General features: G+C 44.8%; 1 protein-coding gene across 1 annotated transcript in view; it reads right to left on the bottom strand.

Moving 5' to 3' along the window:
- Positions 1-20,719, bottom strand: part of LOC309546612 (uncharacterized protein) — a gene marked incomplete at both ends in the record, with an annotated part of 437,777 nt that overhangs the window by 20,279 nt on the left and 396,779 nt on the right. The window contains 5 exons of the mRNA XM_082246351.1: positions 1,386-1,529; positions 4,191-4,334; positions 5,403-5,546; positions 8,380-8,523; positions 13,430-13,573. Of these exons, the coding sequence (XP_082102477.1) occupies positions 1,386-1,529; positions 4,191-4,334; positions 5,403-5,546; positions 8,380-8,523; positions 13,430-13,573 (720 nt within the window). The remainder of the gene's footprint in view (positions 1-1,385; positions 1,530-4,190; positions 4,335-5,402; positions 5,547-8,379; positions 8,524-13,429; positions 13,574-20,719) is intronic.

Below are 20,719 nucleotides of genomic sequence, written 5' to 3'. Positions count from 1 at the left end.
GTGCTGTGCTAGTGCATGCTCAAAGTTTAATACCATAAATAATAACATTCGATTTTAGAGGGGATTTAGAGGGGATAGTTAGCTATTTCTAAAGAAATAGACTTTTCCGGCACAGTAATCGACACTAATGTCATAATAATGATTATTGTTTATTGATAATTAGTTAAAAAGTTTATAAATGTCTATACATAACAAAAGTACATATAATTGTATTACAATCAAACTAAAACAGATCATAGCATCACAATTATGATAATATAGATATCCCTCAATCACCACTATGTTTGGTTAATCCTATGAGAACCTTATACTTAGATGCTATGATCTGTTTTAGTTTGATTGTAATACAATTATATGTACTTTTGTGATGTATATACATTTATAAACTTTTTAACTAATTATCAATAAACAATAATAATTTTTATGACATTAGTGTCGATTACTGTGCCGGAAAAGTCAATTTCTTTAGCAATAGCTAACTATCCCCTCTACGTTGAATATATAGGACGTGGCACATTTATCAAGAGTGTCCACAAGGGCCATCTTGTGGTGACACTGTATCACTTCATCTTAAAATGTAGGACGTTTTAGTAGACTAAAATGTACTGGAGTTTTAGTCGACTAAAATGTACTGGAGTTTTAGTCGACTAAAATGTACTGGAGTTTTAGTCGACTAAATACAACTAAAACTAAAACACTTGCAGAAGACTAAAATGGGACTAAAACTAAAATGCCATTTTAGTCCTAAGACTAAGACTAAAACTAAATTGAAATTTGTTGCCAAAATTAACACTGGTGACCAGGGAGCCTTTCACTGCTGTGCTTTAGCTCCTGCATCACATACTCCCATGCTCAGGATGAATTCAAGGTCTCTCTTTTCCTGTGGAATCCCCTACCCCAATCTCTCCAGTTATCTACTACTCCACTATCTGCAATCTCTGGAAACTCTTCACTTCATGTAAGCCTATCCTGCCTTGAGAGCTAGTAGACAGTTATCTACTAGTCCACTACTTAGACCCTTGGACTTCTTTAGGAACATATCCTTCTGTGAACCAAAAGTATATGGGCCCCATAGAGATGGGGTTGTATTGTGAAAGCGTGACCAGGGAGCCTTTCACAGTGCTCTCTAGCTCCTCCATCTCCTACTCTCATGCTCAGGACAAATTCAAGGCCTCTCTTCTCCTCTGGAATCCCCTACCCCAATCTCTCCTGTTATCTACTACTCCACTACTTAGGCAATCTCTGGAAACTCATCTCTTCAGGGAAGCCTATCCTGCCTCAGAGCTGAATTATATTTTCTCCCCTAACTGATCCCCCCACAGTTATTATCCCTTTGTATTACTTGCCCCTCCCTTTTAGATTGTAAGCAGAAAAATAACCCTTACTGTAGTTTTTGGGGAAGAAGCACCATTTGACCCCGGCAATAGATGAGTTGAAGCAGCATCCTCTGGAATGGCATTCTTCGGAACTAATTCCTGGATATCCGCAGTCTGTTCTGTCAGCCGGACTCACTGAGCACTGAGCCTTATCTATAAAGAAAAATTGAAAATATTATTTTCGAAATAGCAATTAATAATGTATACATTACGCTGCACATAATAGTTTTCAGGTGCTTATGAACTCCTTTTTCTAAACACACATTGCCCTCTAGAGGTGGGGCTGTAATGTGCAGCGTAACCAAGAAGGGAAGCTTTTCACTGTTGATTGCAAGCAAACAATGGAGGCCGCAGCTATTGGATCATGGTGAGTAGGATATAATTGCTTAGGTCAGGGGAGAGCTAAAAGAATATACTAATTCTTGAAAGCTGAAGCCCAGGCAAACAGTTAAACATATAGATGGAATACCTTTATAGTGTGTGTGAGCAGGTCAGGCCAGCTTTGCCCCCCTTCCTAGCAACTGGACAGCAAAAGGAGAGCCAGTGTTGGGGGTAACGAGTTACAATGTAACGGATCACAGTAACTACGTTACTTTTTTTGGTAACGTAGTAAAGTAAAGCGTTACATTCGTAACATCGGTAACTAAATTACTTTACTTGGCTTGAGGAACGCGCTTTCCTGCGTTACTCAAGCCGTGCGATACAGATACAGGCCAGGAGGCTGTAGCAGAGCAGGAACTTTTTTTCCATTTTCGGGCGCGCGTAGGTATATGAAGTGCGGTCGCATGCACCGCTTCACATTATAGTTCCGGCCGGGCGCCGGCCGCCCACTGCCTATGCTCTGCCCTCCTCGGTCGGCGGAGTGATTCTCCGCTCCCTCTGCAGGTGCCGGAGTGAGGGAGAAGTTTCTGTGAGGTGGCTCGTGGCTGAGAGGGCGCAGATCAGCAATCCCAGTGGCGGGTGGCGGTGCACAGGCAATCGGCAGTCACAGACAACTCAACATGCATGCCTGAAAGGAAGGTAAAGTCCGCAGACTCCCCACTGTGTGCTAAAATTGACATCATTTTTTCTAATAATCACAGCACAGCAGGTCCATTATGGTATGGGTCTGTGTCAGTGTCACGTGGCTGTTGACTGAGTGACTTTGTTATGGACGTACAGTGTTAGTCTGATTCTGAAGCACCTAGTACAGCCATAACAAAGTCAGTACCCAACAGCCACATGACACTGTAACAGAGCCAAAGAGCACCTGCTGTGCTGTGATCATTATAACAAGGATGATCATTAATGCAGGAGATTCTAGTTTACACTTGTGTTGGGGGGGGGGGCAATAAAGACATGGCTGAGCTGCATTTTTACTAGCACTGCACTCATGGATCCCCTGCTGAACGGAGCGGCTCAGTATGAAAGAGCCCCTATAAAACAAAAGCAAAATCTGATCTGGGGGCACGCTGTGGTCACTCTGGCATTGAAAGGGGGCACGTGTGGTCACTCTGGCATTAAAAGGAGGCACGCTGTGGTCAGTCTGGCATTGAAAGGGGGCACACTGTGGTCAGTCTGGCATTGAAAGGGGGCACACTGTGGTCAGTCTGGCATTGAAAGGGGGCACACTGTGGTCACTCTGGCATTGAAAAGGGGCACGCTGTGGTCACTCTGGCATTGAAAAGGGGCACGCTGTGGTCACTCTGGCATTAAAAGGAGGCACGCTGTGGACACTCTGGCATTGAAAGGGGGCACACTGTGGTCAGTCTGGCATTGAAAGGGGGCACACTGTGGTCACTCTGGCATTGAAAGGAGGCACGCTGTGGTCAGTCTGGCATTGAAAGGGGGCACACTGTGGTCAGTCTGGCATTGAAAGGGGGCACACTGTGGTCACTCTGGCATTGAAAAGGGGCACGCTGTGGTCACTCTGGCATTGAAAAGGGGCACGCTGTGGTCACTCTGGCATTAAAAGGAGGCACGCTGTGGTCACTCTGGCATTGAAAGGGGGCACACTGTGGTCAGTCTGGCATTGAAAGGGGGCACACTGTGGTCACTCTGTCATTGAAAGGAGGCACGCTGTGGTCAGTCTGGCATTGAAAGGGGGCACACTGTGGTCACTCTGGCATTGAAAGGAGGCACGCTGTGGTCAGTCTGGCATTGAAAGGGGGCACACTGTGGTCAGTCTGGCATTGAAAGGGGGCACACTGTGGTCAGTCTGGCATCGAAAGGGGGCACACTGTGGTCACTCTGGCATTGAAAGGGGGCACGCTGTGGTCATATATATAAATAAAACAATAAATATTGTATTGTTTTTTTGTGCACTACAAATAAATATGCGCATTGGAATTTGTTCATATTTTTTTTCAAAAGTAAAGTAAAGTAATAAGTAGTGAAGTTACTTTTCAAATCCAGTAACTAGTAAAGTAATCTCCTTACAATTTACAGAAGTAACTAGTAACTAGTTACATTTTTTGAGTAACTACCCCAACACTGAGGAGAGGCAACAGACGGTTGGGATTATCTCTCTGTTACTCTGCACACTCCTCCTATCAGAATGTTGCTTGTTAGCACATGATCACTGTAGCATATATGATTGGCTGTTTAGGATGCTTCTTTCTCTTCCAGCCTGAGCTCTGCTACATAGGGAGATGCAAGAGGCTAATACCAAGTCAAATTCAGGCACTTACACTGGTTGTTATTGTGCAGCACTGCAGAAATGATTGGCATTATAAAAATTGTGTATTAAAATAATAAAAATGGAAATGATAAATGAAAAAAATAGTGCATTATAATAATAATAATGGAAATGATAGCATGAGAAAAAAACCTTACTATAGTCATTGGGGAAGAAGCACCATTTGACCCCGGGAATAGATGGGTCAAAGCAGCATCCTCTGGAATGGCATTCTTCAGAACTAATTCCTGGATATCCGCAGTCTGTTCTGTCAGCTGGACTCACCGAGCACTGAGCCTTATCTATGAAGTATGAGTGAAAATATTATTTTTGAAAAAGCAATTAATAGTGTTTATAGGCTGTACATAAAAGTTTTTTGGCGCTTATGAGGACTTAAACAGTAAGTGCTCTCTTAGACAAGCCTCAGTTCTGCTACATAAGGGATTGTAATGGCACTTTTCCACTGCAAGTACCGGCTCGGCTCCACTCGGCCCTGCTTGGCTCGGTTTGGTTTTCCACTGCATGGTACCGCATGGTACGGTGTTGGAACGGTTCGGTACGGTTTGGTACGGTTTGCTTTTCCACTAATAGTAAGTGGGTGGGATAACAACGATTCTCTGACCAATCAGTGGCTAGTAGTGACAAACAGTCAAGGCTGCATGCAAAGGATTGTGGGATATGGTATCGGTACGGCCCTCTTGGAACCACAACCGAGGTGGTACTGTTTAATGGTGCTTTTCCACTGCATGGAACTGAACGGTTCGGCTCGCTTTTATGCTTTTCCACTGCTGGTACCGCATGGTACGGTGTAGGAACGGTTCGGTACGGTACGGCGGCTTCCACTACATGGAACCGAACGGTACGGCTCGCTAAAACAGTACCACCTCGATTGTGGTTCCAAGAGGTACAATAACGGTACCATATCCCACAATCCTTTGCATGCAGCTGACTGTTTGTCACTACTAGCCACTGATTCGTCAGAGAATCGTTGTTATCCCACCCACTTACTTTAGTACTACTTTAGTGGAAAAGCAAACCATACCAAACCGTACCGAACCGTTCCAACACTGTACCATGCGGTACCATGCAGTGGAAAACCAAACCTGGCCAAGCAGGGCCGAGTAGAGCCGAGCCGGTACTTGCAGTGGAAAAGTGCCATAAGTGAGCCGTACCGTTTGGTTCCATGTAGTGGAAAAGCGCCGCCGTACCGTACCAAACCGTTCCAACACCATACCATGCGGTACCATGCAGTGGAAAAGCGCAAAAGCGAGCCAAACCGTTCGGTTCCATGCAGTGGAAAAGCGTCATTTGACGCTAATGCCAAGTTGAATGCAGGTACTTACACTGGTTGCTATTGTGCAGCACTGCACTGAAGTTTTTGTGGTAGAAGCACCATTTGACCCCGGCAATAGATGAGTTGAAGCAGCATCCTCTGGAATGGCATTCTTCCTGACTAATTCCTGGATATCCGCAGTCTGTTCGGTCAGCCGGATTTACCAAGCACTGAGCTTTATCTATGAGGAAAATTGAAAATAATAATTTTGAAATAGTGATTAATAATGTTTATGGACAGCACGTAAAATTTTTAGGTGCTTAAGAGGAACTATTAAGAAATTTTCCTCCAAATGTGTGGCTTAAAGAATAAGTGTGCTTTTAAACAAAGTGCTCTTATTTGTCTTGCCCTTTTGCCCTGACCTAAACAATCCCACCCTCACTCAGATGAGATCCATGAAAGCACATGTAGGAGGGTGTCTACTTGGTAGAATCATTTTGCTGCTGACAGCATCTTCGTAAGTACCTTTAACTCATGGCTGGTGCATGTAGGGGGTTGATATATTTTGTGACTTGGTTTCCCTTGTATGTGTGTCACTTCCCGTTTAGTAGGGCATAAATAAAGGGGAACCAACCTACTCTGGGGCCGTCCGGGGTGGGAGCTGTGCAGAGAGGACCAGTGTACTATGTTATCCATTTCCCTGTCCTCATGCCCCTCCATCGGGTCTCGTTACCTAGGGCAGCCTCAGCAATGGACTTTATGCTTCCTCATATCCTAACTTTTCAGATATAAACATCACCACAAATCAGCAGCACCACTATGCAAATGCACAGCCTAAAATATGCACAGCCAGTAGGGTGTATTATGTTTTATGCAGCCATACTTGTAAAGTAGATGTAAGTAGATGCTTGTATGTAGGTGTAGATGTGTGATATGCTACCTCAAGTATACTTTGTATACTTGAGGTAGCATAGTAGTGGCCCAGATGTAAGACAGCAAAATCCTCCGGTGGTAAAGTGGTTAATCCCCCCACAGTTATTATCTCTTTCTATCACATGGAATTAACCCTTACTGTAGTTGTTGGGGTAGAAGCACCATTTGACTCCGGGAATAGATGGGTCAAAGCAGCATCCTCTGGAATTGCATTCTTCAGAACTAATTCCTGGATATCCGCAGTCTGTTCTGTCAACCGGATTCACCGAGCACTGAGCCGGGTCTATGAAGAATAATTGAAAATATTATTTTCAAAAAAGCGATTAATGCTAACAGGTTGCACATAAAAGTTTTTGCCACTTACGAGGTACTCATTTTTCTAATATATGACCTAAAGAGTAGGCGCACTTTTCAGAGTGCATTTTTTGCCCCTTAAACCTGACCTAAACAATCCCACCCTTACTTCAATGAGCAAGGACACAAGAGTTTGTTTACATTTAGGGGTGAAAGGCTCGCTCACTTGGCCGCGCCTGCACATTATGGGTCCCTTGGACATATATGGAACCCTTTCCTACCTAGGAAATGGAGGTAGATGAACCCCAAAGGGGTGAAGCAGCAATATGCAGGTGCAACCAAGAAAGGGAGCTTTTCACCGTTGAGCGTAAACAATCAATAGAGGCTGCAGCTATTGGATTCTGGTAGGTATAGGTCAGGGGAGAGCCAATAGAATGATAGAACAATAGAAGAAATACACTGGTTCCTTAAGTCTAGGCAAACAGTTAAAGTGGTTCTAAATGCAGAAGGTTTTTTGTTTCTTACCTTAATGCATTCTGTGCATTAAGGTAAAAAACCTTCTCGATGCAGCTCCCCCCCCCCCCCCAGCACCCCCTTATACTTACTCAAGCTCCATCCCGATCCAGCGATATGCATAAGAGCAGCAGCTCTCCCGGGTCTCGCTCTCCCCATTGGCTCGCGCAGCAGCGGGAGCCATTGGCTTCTGCTGCTGTCAATCACAGTCAGTGAGCCAATGAGGTAAGATCAGGGCTGGGGCCAAGCCATGCTCTGTGTGTGAATGGACAAAGTCCATTCACAGGAGCATGGCCTCGGGTGCAAGCCTGATCATGTACCCCCATAGCAAGAGGCTTGCTATTGAGGGCACTTGGCAGGAGGGAGGAGCTAGAACCACCAGCAGGGAACTGAAAAGGGGGAGGATCATGGCTGCTCTGTGTAAAACCATTGCACAGAGCAGATAATTATAACATGTTTGTTATTTAAAAAAAAATTACAACCTTTACAATCACTTTAAACATACAGATGAAATACTTACATGTAAGCTGATGTACTTGACAAAGGGTTTGTGTTTCTGTCCAGACAGTTCCAAGATTTAGACAGCTCTGCCACATGCACAGCTGTATTTATTGGAAAGAGAACCTGATCTCTGCTGCAGTTGAGTACCCCCGCACCCCAGTCATAGTTGCCAACGTTTAAAAAAAATTTCCAGGGACACTTTGCAGCACAGCTATCAATTACCACACCCACTTCCCAGAAGCTCCGCCCACTCTGCATAATTAACCTTGTCTACTTATCAGATTATAGAGTCTACTCAATATAGAGAGAATTACAGGAAATTAAAAAGGGAATTTCAAACTTAAGGCCAAAGTAGCAAAGTTGGAATAAGTCTCCCATTCAGCTGCACTACTTCTGTGTAACGTTTATGGGCAGCCCGATTAACAGGCCCTTCCAGGGACAATATAAATTACCTGGGACAGACTCCTATTTGCAGGGACTGTCCCTGGAAAAAAGGGACGGTTGGCAAGTATGCCCAGTGACTGGACAGTAAAAGGAGAAGCAGCAGACTGATGAGATTATCTCTCTGTCACTCTACACACTCTTATCAGCATGTTCCTTGTTAGCACATGAGCACTGCAGCATATATGAATGGCTCTTTGGGTTGCTGCTTCTTTCTCTCCCAGTCTGAGCTCTGCTACATAGGGGATTGTAAGAGGCTAATACCAAGTTGAATTAAGACACTTACACTGTTTGTTTTTTTATTAAAGTGCTGTAGAAACTATTGTCTCTATAAAAATAGTGTATTTTAATAATATTAATGGAAATTATAGCATAAGAAAAAAACTCCTTACTGTTGTTGTTGGAGAAAAAGCACCATTTGACCCCGGGAATAGATGAGTTGAAGCAGCATCCTCTGGAATGGCATTCTTCCTGACTAATTCCTGGATATCCACAGTCTGTTCTGTCAGCCGGATTTACCAAGCACTGAGCTTTATCTATGAAGAATAATTGAAAATATTATATTTGAAATAGCAATTAAAAATGTTTACAGTCTGCACATTAAGACAACCTCATAGGCTTCAATGGGACCATCCCATGGCTGTGAGCTGGAGGTAGATAAGCCCCATATTCAGTGCCATCTTAAGAGCCTTATAGGCCCCTGGGCAATGCAGTGCACTGGGGCCCCCTGCCTACACAATCACCCACGAGAATAAAAATGCAAATTATCGATAAGGCAATATTTATTTTTATTGCTACCATAAACAAAATCACTGTTTAAACAATAACACAACGTTTGGACAACATAACATGAGCGTGAAACACAATGAATTAAAAAACAAGAAATTAGTATATAGTGTTCCCTGTAATATGTATATAGACCATATACTGTACATATTACAGGGAACACTATATACTACAAGAGAGTACAACTACTACCTGGAGTATATACCCTACTATATACATATTATAGGGACCAATATATACTACAAGAGAGTACAACTACCTGGAGTATATACATTACTATATACATATTACAGGGAACACTATATATTACAAGAGTCTCTAGTAGTATATAGTGTTCCCTGTAATATGTATATAGTAAGGTATATCCTCCAGGTAGTTGTACTCTCTTGTAGTATATATTGTTCCCTGTAATATGTATATAGTAAGTGTGACAGGAAGTCAGGTAAATCTGTGGATGTAGTCACAGACAGGAGATACATTTCCACCTGGTTTAGAAAATTCACCAATTACTATAGGGTGTCGGCTGCAGAGGTAGCCAGAACTGTCTAAGGACGTTGAACAGACTTCAGCTGTTCAGAATGAGGAAGTTAAGGCCTCTATAATTGGTCCAGAGGAAGTCTAAGGATTGCTGCCTCCTGACGCTGTGTGGGCATGGGGAGAGGAGGACAGTCAGATGTGTGCCCCCTGAAAGCTGTGTGAGCATGGGGAAGACCTCCTGAAGCGATGTGCGCTGAGGAGGGTAACAAGTGTGAAAACTACTCAAGGTGAGGTCTTGGATGGTTTCTCTGTGAAAAGAAACCAATGGACATTTCCTGTGTGAAGGGGAAATTAATTAAGACTGAAGACTACTCAAGGTGAGGTCTTGGACTATTTCTATGTGGAAAGAAATAAATGCACTGTTTGCTATGTGAAGAGACAAGCAAAGGAATGGTTGCTATGTGAAGAGTGTGAAGAGACAAACAAAGGGATGTTTTCTATGTGAAAGGAAAGTCCAATGAACATGTGCTGTGAGAAGAGAAAATAAATGGACTATTGAGTGTCTGCTGTAGGATCAGCAAAAGTTTGCCCAACAGTACGTTGGAGACAGACTCCGTAGGTAGGTTCCTGTATGTGAGAAGGTAGCCGCCCACAGTGGCAAGGATTTATTTTGTATTTTATTTTTATTTTGCTGTTTTTGAGGCTTGCACTTGTGTGAAGTAAATTGCAAGACTAAACCAAACTGTTTAACCAATCCCCTCAAGGGGTCATCCACGCCTACCACCGAGCTAATCTCCCACATAAGGTATATACTCCAGGTAGTTGTACTCTCTTGTAGTATATATTGGTCCCTGTAATATGTATATAGTAAGGTATATATCCTCCAGGTAGTAGTTGTACTCTCTTGTAGTATATATTGGTCCCTGTAATATGTATATAGACTATATACACATTATAGGGAACACTATATACTACAAGAGAGTACAACTACTACCTGGAGGATATATACCTTACTATAGACATATTACAGGGACCAATATATAGTAAGGTATATCCTCCAGGTAGTTGTCTCTTGTGTCGATGGCGAGGGAGTGAAAAAAAAAAAAAAAAAGAAAATCAAGCAGCCTGCCTGCCTTACCTTTCACAATGGCTGCTCAGTCATGCTGCGCATGAAGGGAGGAGGTGGGTGGAGCCAGTCTTCTAGGCGCGGAGAGAGGAGAGGAGGACGAGCCGACGAGGAGGATCCTCCTCCTCCGCTGTGCATCATGGGTCTGCTGTCAGAACGTCACTGGTTGCTAGATGCCAATCTGCTGGCCTTAGCAACCAGTGTGCAGTGCAGACTGGAGCCACCGGCGGACAACAACGGGGGGGGGGGGGGGGGATGGCGGCGGACAATGGGGGGGCCCTAGACCACCAGGGCAGGTAAACTAAGTAATCTGGATTCTGGCCTGTTGGGGGACAGTAATTGCCACCATGTGTGTGGGGCCCCTTGGCAAGTGGGGCCCCCTGGCAAGTGGGGCCCCCGGGCAACCGTCGGGCATGCCCAATGGAAAAGACGGCCCTGCCCATAGAAATCTTTGGGGCTTTAATGACCAAAGTACAAGCGTGACCAGGAGAGGGAATCTTTCACCTCTGAATGTGAAAAACAATGGTGGCCACAGCTGTAGGATCTAGGACTAGGTCATTTTACATACACGATGTTACCAAAAGCATTGGGACACCCATTTTACCAGCTTCAACTCTTCTGGGAAGGTTGCCCACACAGTTTAGGAGTGTGTCTATGGGAATTTTCTACCATTCTTCCAGAAGCGCATTTGTGAGCTCAGGCACTGATGTTGGACAAGAAGGTCTAGCTCACAGTCTGCGCTCTAATTCATCCCAAAGGTGTTCTATCGGGTTGAGGTCAGGACTCTGTGCAGGCCAGTCAAGTTCCTCCACCCCAAACTTGCTCATCCATGTCTTTATGGAGCTTGCTTTGTGCACTGGTCCAAATCATTTGGTGTAGGGGGGATCATGGTGTGGAGTTGTTTTTCAGGGGTTGGGCTTGGCCCCTTAGTTCCAGTGAAGGGAACTCTTTAAGCATCAGCATACCAAGACATTTTGGACAATTTCATGCTCCCAGCTTTGTGGGAACAGTTTGGGGATGGCCCCTTCCTGTTCCAACTTGACTGGGCACCAGTGCACAAAGCAAGGTCCATAAAGACATGGATGAGTGCGTTTTGGGTGGAGGAACTTGACTGGCCTGCACAGAGTCCTGAACGCAAGCCGATAGAACACCGTTGGGATAAATTAGCGTGGAGACTGAGAGCCAGGCCTTTTCCTCCAACAAGTAATCCAGAAAAAAGGAGGGTGAAGCTAAACACCCTACTCCTGCGCTCAGAACCAGATCCGCAGGCTGTCTTTATCTTGGAACCCGCACTTGGCATCTCATATGGCTAAGCCTTGCTGCCCTCTACGACCGGGGAGGTCGAAACACTGTAAAAACAAACACAAAAAAAGGGCGCAGCAGCCTAGGGCATTATCCTCAGCGGGCTTTTAATAGTAAAAGTTAAAATCAAACTACTCACAAACATGCGTGGTAATCAGCACATCAATTCCAAAAAGCAGCATCAAATGGAAAAGTCCAATGTCTCATGTAGACGAAGGGCTAACGTGTTTCGCGCTAACCCGCTTCGAGGCCGTGCCTCTTCCTCAGAGCCTCAAGGCTCTGAGGAAGAGGCACGGCCTCGAAACGCGCTAGCCCTTCGTCTACATGAGACATTGGACTTTTCCAGTTGATGCTGCTTTTTGGAATTGATGTGCTGATTACCACGCATGTTTGTGAGTAGTTTGATTTTAACTTTTATTATTAAAAGCCCGCTGAGGATAATGCGCTAGGCTGGTGCGTCCTTTTTTTTGTGTTTGTTTTTACTTTTCCTCCAACATCAGTGCCTGACCTTACAAATGCGCTTCTGGAAGAATGGTCAAACATTCCCATAGACACACTCCTAAACCTCCCAGAAGAGGTGAAACTGTTATAGCTGCAAAGGGTGGGCCAACTCAATATTGAATCCTACGGACTAAGACTGGGATGCCATTGAAGTCCATGTGTGTGTAAAGGCAGGCGTCCCAATACTTTTGGTAATATAATGTATGTGGAGTGGAAGGATTAGCCTGATGACTATAATATAGGTAAATGTATACCTCTTTGTAGAATGGGCTGTCTTGACACAACATGTTAACCTGCGACAAAACGCACCTCAAAAAAGTAAATGGGCCATTGGTCTAGAGCAGGGGTATCAAACTCAATTTATTGCGGGCTGCATCAGCTTTATGGTTGCCCTGAAAGGGCCTGTTGTATCTGTAAATAATTACCGCTGCATTTGATTATTACTGGTTTTAGTAAAAACTTCATACTTAAGCTGTGAAGGACAAGTGCAGACCGGCACAGAACCCGCTCACACTCCTGTAGCAGATGATGCAAGTCTGAAAAGGAGGATTTCACCCCACTGGTATCATCCATAAGAAACTTTATTGGTGACTGCTCATACAGAACGTGGTTCTTGTGGATGATACCAGCGGTGTGCAACCCTCCTTTCAACTGGCATAGAATCGTATTATTCTCATAATAATTATAAGCACATGTCCACAATTTCACCCCCCCACCCCTGTACATCAGATGTCAAGAGCCCTCCCCCCACCATCAGCAGTCAGCAGTCAAGCGTTCTCCGGTCCTCCTTACATCAATGTACACATTCCCTGTGCTGCTGCCAGGAATAAGCTGGGGGCTAAGCTGGAAAGCAGAAAGTGCAGAGTCTGCAGGAGGACCAACAGAGGGCTGGAGTCAGCAAATGTTGAGACCAGGGGAGACATAGACAAGAGGGTGCTGCAGCTTAACAGAGAGGCACAGGATCTGTAGAAGTTCTGGACTCCCCCCCCAGCTGCCGATTGCTGAGACGGGGGGGGGGGGGTTCAGAGAGGAGTCTCTGTGCGGCTGCACGGAGAAGCGCAGGATCTGGTGGAGGAGTTCTGTCCTCTTCTCAGCTGCCAATTGATGAGACAAGGTGGGGGTACCACAGCTGCAGGAGAGGTGTGAGGGCCGCATAAAATGACCTGGAGGAGTGGATTCGGCCCGCAGTCGTTGTGCTTGACACATGGGGTCTAGAGGATTCTTATAAGCTATGTGATGCAATAACTTACTGAGTTGTTTCGGCAAGAAGCACCATTTAACTCCGGGAATAGATGAGTTGAAGCAGCATCCTCTGGAATGGCATTCGCTCGCACTGATTCCTGGATATCCGCAGTCGGTTCTGTCGGCCGGACTCACTGCACACTGAGCCTCATCTGAGACAGAAAACAAAAAAGCATTCCTGATGATACCTTGGTGTGTTTTAAAGGGGGTATCCACATCTAAAAATTTAGAAAATCTTTGTCACATTACTGAGCAGGGAACTACCCTCCAATCAGCTGAAAAAACTAGTTCGATGATCTGCTGGCTTCAATATTAATTGAGTCGCTGGCCTGGAATAAGCAGATCAGGAGTTCTGGCCTTAAGGGGTATCTTAACCAAAAAACAGAGATTGAATCCTTAGATGGACTGGCTGCATTCATTTTCTTGCTTCAGTTTTCTTTTTTTATTTTCAATTGGTGATCCTACAAATAATACATTTCCTGTCTTATTGTGACTATGCTTACTCCTCCACTGTATCTGTATGGTAATGGTATGAATGTGCCCGATGTATTTCGCCTTTCTGGCAACTAGATGGCACCAACAATATTGTAATAGAGTAGGCGGGACATGGGATGGGCAGGAGGGATGGTTGCCCTGGGCACTGTGGTGTCATGTGAGATGGGAGGGCACCAAAAGGAGACTGGGGTGAGGGGTTTTTGTTAGGAGGAGGAAATTGGGGGGGGGCACTGGGGGTAAGAATGGTTTTAAGAGGGGAATTTTGGGGAGGTGTGGTAGGAGTGGTGATTTGTGTTGGGAGGGGGGAGCAGGATTTGTGCTAGGAGGGGGAATTTGGTGGGTTTGTGCTAGAAAAGGTGATATGGAGGGGAAGGGGGGATTTGTTCTAAGAGGGGATTTTTATTATTATTATTTTTATTTTTTTTTGGGGGGGAGGGGATTCGTGCTAGGAGGGGAACTTTGAGGGGAGGGATTTGGGCTAGCATGGGGAATTGGGGGGAGGGGAATATGTGCTGGGGGGATTTGGAGTGGGGGGGGAATTGTGCTTGGAGGGGGAAATGTATTGGGGGAGGGGATTAGAGCTGGGGGCCTATTGGAAGAGAGAATTTTAACTGGGGGGATGGGGGGTATAAAAATGTGTGCTGAGAAGGTGGAAATTCCAGTAGGGGGGCAGATTTGTACTGGGAGTAGGGAGAATTTATGCTTTGAGGGTAAGCAAACAGATTAGTGCTCAATTTTAATGCGGGGGGGGGGGGGATATTTGCTGACACATAATGCTCATATATCTTGGGGGGGACAATTTGGCATGTTCGCCCTGGGCTCTAGATGACTTTGTCCCAGCACTGCCCAAAGGGGCCACTAGAATTCCCCCTAGGTAGGATGTCAGTAAAGAAAGTAAATGGAGTAAATGGTGTTAATGCCAACCCTTTTTCTGCCACCCATAGGGCACCTTGGGTAGTAGGTTAGCATACAGCTTACAGGCGTTGTCAAGAGTCCTGCATCCCTAGTCAGGGATGTACATGGTCCATAAAAAGTCCTTCTCCTCTCCTTGCCTGCCCTAAGTCAGTAGTCTCCAAACTGTGGTCCGCTGGCCCAATACGGCCCTTTGTTTGCCTTTACCTGGCTGTTGGGGTACTATTCCTTCCACTGACACAAACAATGGGCAATATTCTTCCCACTGATACCAAAGATGACACATTATTCCTCCCACTAATATTAACAACATGACACTCTGGCTCCCACTAATATCAGTGGTGGGCACTATTCCAGTGGCGGAGCCAGAGGGCTAGCTGTGGTGGCAATTGCCACCCCAGACTAAGTTCTTTCCACCCCGCTGAAAACACCCTCGTGCAGTGCTTCGGCCATGGCCACCGCCACTGCGTCTGCTGCTCTCTGCCCCTGGCCACTCAGCTCCCGAACCCAATCCTGTTGGCGCCGCCCACTGTAGACTGGTGGGGGAGGCGTGCGGTGCGGAGACTGAGAGGGACTGTCTGGGGGAGGGACTAGCCTGTGCAGCGGCCGCCCAGTGCAGCTCGGGAGAGAACCAGGCAGTGAGCAATCAAAGAAGCCGGCGCGGCGAGGAGCGGAGGAGTCGGACGACAGGAGTCCAGTCAGCAGCATCGCCAATCGCCATCAATTATTCAGGCTCAGCAAAGAAGGCGGCGGGGGAGAGGCCAGAGAGCTGGTGTCTGTCTGTGGTGCTGCAGGAAAAACCTCGCCAGGGGAGTCGGACAGGTGAAAAAAAGGTAGGTAAGAGACTACTACTGTAGCACTGTCTGACTGTACTAGTGACTGACTGAGTAGTGAGAAGTCTGTAAAGGAAAGGGATCTATCTTATGGGGAACCTGCCCTTGCCCAATGCCTGGTCTGCTGACTGTAAGAGGGGGATCTATATGGGGGACCTCACCCTGGCCTGCTGTAAGGGGGGTTCTATATGGGGGTCCTCACCTCACCCTGGCCTGCTGTAAGAGGGGATCTATATGGGGGACCAAGTCCCCTATATAGATCCCCACTTACAGCAGGCCAGGGTAAGGTGAGGTCCCCCATATAGATCCTCCTTACAGCAGGCCAGGGTGAGTTAAGGACCCCCATATAGATCCCCCCTTACAGCAGGCCAGGGTGAGGTGAGATCCTATATAGATCCCCCCTTTCAGCAGGCCAGGGTGAGGTGAGGTCCCCCATTAAGATCCCCCCTTACAGCAGGCCAGGGTGAGGTGAGGTTCCATCCCTCATATAGATCTCCCCTCTTACAGCAGGCCAGGGTGAGGTGAGGTCCCCCATATAGATCCCCCCCTTACAGTAGATCAGGGTGAGGTGAGGTCCTGTCCTCCATATAGATCTCCCTCCTTACAGCAGGCCAGGGTGAGGTAATGACCCCCATATAGATCCCCCCTTACAGCAGGCCAGGGTGAGGGGAGGTCCCATATAGATCCCCCCTTACAGCAGGCCTGGGTGAGGTGAGGTCCCCCATTAAGATCCCCCCTTACAGCAGGCCAGGGTGAGGTAAGGTTCTGTCCCCCATATAGATCTCCCCCCTTACAGCAGGCCAGGGTGAGGTGAGGTTCTGTCCCCCATATAGATCCCCCCCTTACAGTAGACCAGGGTGAGGTGAGGTCCTGTCCCCCATATAGATCTCCCCCCGTAAAGTAGGCCAGGGTGAGGTGAGGTCCCCGGACCTCACCTCACCCTGGCCTGCTGTAAGGGGGGATCTATATGGGGGAACGGACCTCACCTCACCCTGGCCTGCTATAAAGGAGGATCTATGGGGGACCTGCCCTGGCCTGCTTTAAAGGGGGATATATGGGGATCCTGCTCTAAAGACATATACATTTTGTGGAAAATAACTTATTTTTAATGTAATTGAACACTTTGTATATTGACCACCCAAAATAATACCTTGCCACCCCTTTGCCACCCCTGTTTTAAAAGTCTAGCTCCGCCACTGCACTATTCCTCCCACTGACACCAACAACAGGACACGCTTGCTCCCAATAATACCAATGATAGGCATTATTACTCTGACTGACACCAACAATTGGGCACTATTCCTCCCAATAATACCAATGATGGGGCACTATTCCTCCCAATAATACCAATGATGGGGCACTATTCCTCCAAATAATATCAATGATGGGGCTCTATTCCTCCAAATAATACCAATGATGAGGCACTATTCCTCCAAATAATACCAATGATGGGGCACTATTCCTCCCAATAATACCAATGATGGGGCACTATTCCTCCCAATAATACCAATGATGGGGCACTATTCCTCCCAATAATACCAATGATGGGGCACTATTCTTCCCAATAATACCAATGATGGGGCGCTATTCCTCCCAATAATACCAATGTTGGGGCACTATTCCTCCCAATAATACCAATGATGGGGCAATATTCCTCCAAATAATACCAATGATGGGGCACTATTCCTCCCATGGATACCAAAAAATGGGCACTATTCCTCCATCTACTGACCACAGTAATTTTTTTTTACTCCCACTGACCACCAAGCCTGAGACATTTTCTATTCCCACTGGCCACGGACCGGCCCCCCCTATAGTCTAAAGGAACTTCAACTGGCCTTTTGTTTAGAAAGTTTGGAGGCCCTTGCTCTAAGTTTCCCTCAGTGCCGGTTTTCTTTAAGAAACCAACTATACTTTCTATTAAAGGAAATTAAGGAACATTCCAGAGTGTTTTAGCAATAATGGCAAATATAGCTCATGATATTATTCTTTGTGGCAGATTCAGGTTATGTTTTCTCTACAGTTCTCTTTGGTAGTACTTACTTTCAGAGTTACTATAGAAGCACCAGTTCACCCCCTTTACACTGGAATCAAAGCAGCATTCTCTCTTGGCACAGTCTGAAGAGCTTATTCCGGGGTATCCGCAGTTTCTTCTATCAAATGGAGAACCGCCACACTCATTCAGTGCTGGATCGTATAGATAAAACCAAAATTGGAAGAATTATGTAAGTTATTTTTAATACTAAACGTGTAAAACAAGTAAAGATCCAAACTTTCTATGTGCAACTCATTCATCTGATAACACAATAAGATAAATTACAGTCTAGTTACAATATTCTTCAAAATATGTTTTAACCTCCCTGGCAGTATGATTCTTTCGGATTTTAGGTGCTGAAAGCGGTACCATTATTTTGCATGTAATTCTTGAGAATGAGCAGCCCAAACCAACTATTTACATATTTTTTTTTTTTACTGTGCGTTCTTCTTTATAACATCTCGGGTATGATAAAGTTTGAAACACAAAATCATAAATTATAATATAATAAAAAACTATAAATAAGTTAAAGTATGTATGTATGTATACATATATATATATATATATATATATACAGTATATATATACATAAAAAGTACAGTAAAACTGCAGGAAAGGGCACTGGGGGGCAATGTATTGTGAATTTATTTTATTTTGAATGGTATCAGTGTGTTTGGTGTGTTTTACATTTGAATTTACCGCCGGTTCCACCCCCCTGCGAACGTCACGTCGCAGGAGCCGGAAGCCGGGGCACGGAGAGGATCGGGAGGAAGATCCGCCGCCGCATACTGCTCGCATACATCGATGGATCCCAGTGACAAGGTAAGTAACCTCTTTTACAGGATCCAGCGATGCTTCTGGCGGTACCCCGAGTGTGGCTCGGGGTTACCGCTTTTGGCTCTGAAATTTAACCCCGAGCCACGCTCGGGAATACCGCTAAGAAGGTTAAAGCCAACAAAGCCGATAAGGGGGCTAGAGGACTACAAAAATGAAAAGTATTCTCCATGGAGAGGAGTTGCTTAAGAGGGGATCTGATCACAATTTACAAATCTTTAAATGGGAACTGTATCATCAGGAGAAAACTATTTAACCTAAGGTCTCTAAAAGAAGCTACCCAATTATGTTGGATGAGAAGTGGTTCACATTTTAAATTGTGTAAAGAGTTTTTTACAATTAGAGCGGTAAGGATGTGGAATGCTTCCACACTACAAATGGTAGTAACTGCGGGGAATATGGCTACTTTTAAAAGACTCTTGGACGTACATCTCAAGGATCAAAACATTCAGGGGTATGGGAAATGATTACGGCCACACATGCCTACACAGGTTGAACTGGATGGACTATTGTCTTTATTCAACCTCAACTACTATGTAACTATGTAGTTGGTGGTGTCAACGGGGAGTGTAGATAAATTGAAAAATGTTTTTCTTAGCGAACACAATGGGATTGATTTACTAAAACTTGAGAGTGCAAAACCTGGTGCTGCTCTGCATAGAAACCAATCAGCTTCCAGTTTTTTTTTTGTCAAAGCTTAATTGAGCAAGCTGACATTAGAAGCTGATTGGCTACCATGCACAGCTGCACCAGATTTTGCAGTGTCCAGTTTTAGTAAATCAACTTCAAAGTACAGATATATGGAATATAGTAGTGACATAGGCATACACATATATACAGGTTAGACTGTATGGGCCAGTGTCTTTATTTAACCTTACCGACTATATAAATATTTTATTCTTAGTCTAAACTATGTAACAGTTATACTGAAAAACACCCTGTGAGTGCCTGTGACACCAACCAAAATGCATTTTCATTAGGAGGAAAGCAGTCCTATCCCTGGTTTATTACAGGTTTGCTTTAGTCCATATGTCATCAGCTTAGAACCCTTAGCCAGGTTTGTATTGTTGTCTATGTCTCTGCTGGGGAGAGTCTTCTTCACTATTTGTCCCAGTGACCATTGTCTTTGGTAAATAAATGATCAGAAATCCAACATTTTTGAGCTTTCAAAAGAACAGTGTGACGACCAGTTAGTGGGAAAAGCAAATAGAATTTTAGGATGCATTGCTAAAGGGATCACTAGCAGGAGGTTCTGATTCCCCTATATAGATCTTTAGAGAGACCTAATTTAGAATACTGTTTTCTGTTCTGGAGACCTCACTTACTGTATACAAAGATATTGATAAAATAGAATGAGGCCAGAGACGGGTAACAAAAATGGTGAAAGGTATGGAGGATAAAACATATCTATTGCGACTTCAGGAACCTAATATGTACAGTCTGGAGGAAAGAGGAGATATGATTGAAACCTTTAAATACATCAAGGGGGTGAATGAAGTTCCGGAGGGCAGTTTTTTTCGATATGAAACCAAAATCAAGAACACGGGGACATGACATTAAACTAACTGGAGGGAAGTTCAAAACGAATCTTAGAAAGTATTATTTTACTAAAAGGGTAGTTGGTGCTTGGAATAATGTACCAGTAGAGGTAATGAGACAGCCAACAGTAAATGGCTTCAAACATGATTGGGGCAAACATAGATCTATATGCAGACAATAAAGTAACGAAAAACAAAAACAAAAAAATAAAAATAAAAAGACCTAAAAAACAAAACCAACAAAAAAAATGGGCAAAGTCGATGGACTACTCAATCCTTATCTGCTGTCACCTTTCTATGTTTCTATGTAAAAGGAGGTAAGGGGGAATTATTTAATGGGAACACCTTGTCTGGTGACAACTCCATAAGAAGAAATACTTACTTTTGAGCAATTTCTCTTTGAGACAGCAGGAGAATATCCCCGGTGTCACAGAGAAAAAAAAAAAACAGAGGTCTTAACTATTCTATGCCCCAACTACATATCTCCCAACTTTGTAAAATAATAAAGAGGGACATCTTTTAGCATGTGGTATAAAGGTAAAGGACACATCCGTGCAACAGCCCCGGTTACACAGACCACAACGATCTAATATGCAGAAAATGACTGGCTAAACCAGGGGTCTCCAAACTTTGCAAGGAAAACGCCAGTTT

The sequence above is a fragment of the Pelophylax lessonae genome (genome assembly GCF_965119305.1).
Source record: "Pelophylax lessonae genome assembly, chromosome: 2".
NCBI classification, from domain to species: domain Eukaryota; kingdom Metazoa; phylum Chordata; class Amphibia; order Anura; family Ranidae; genus Pelophylax; species Pelophylax lessonae.
This window is presented reverse-complemented; position numbering and strand designations above follow the sequence as displayed.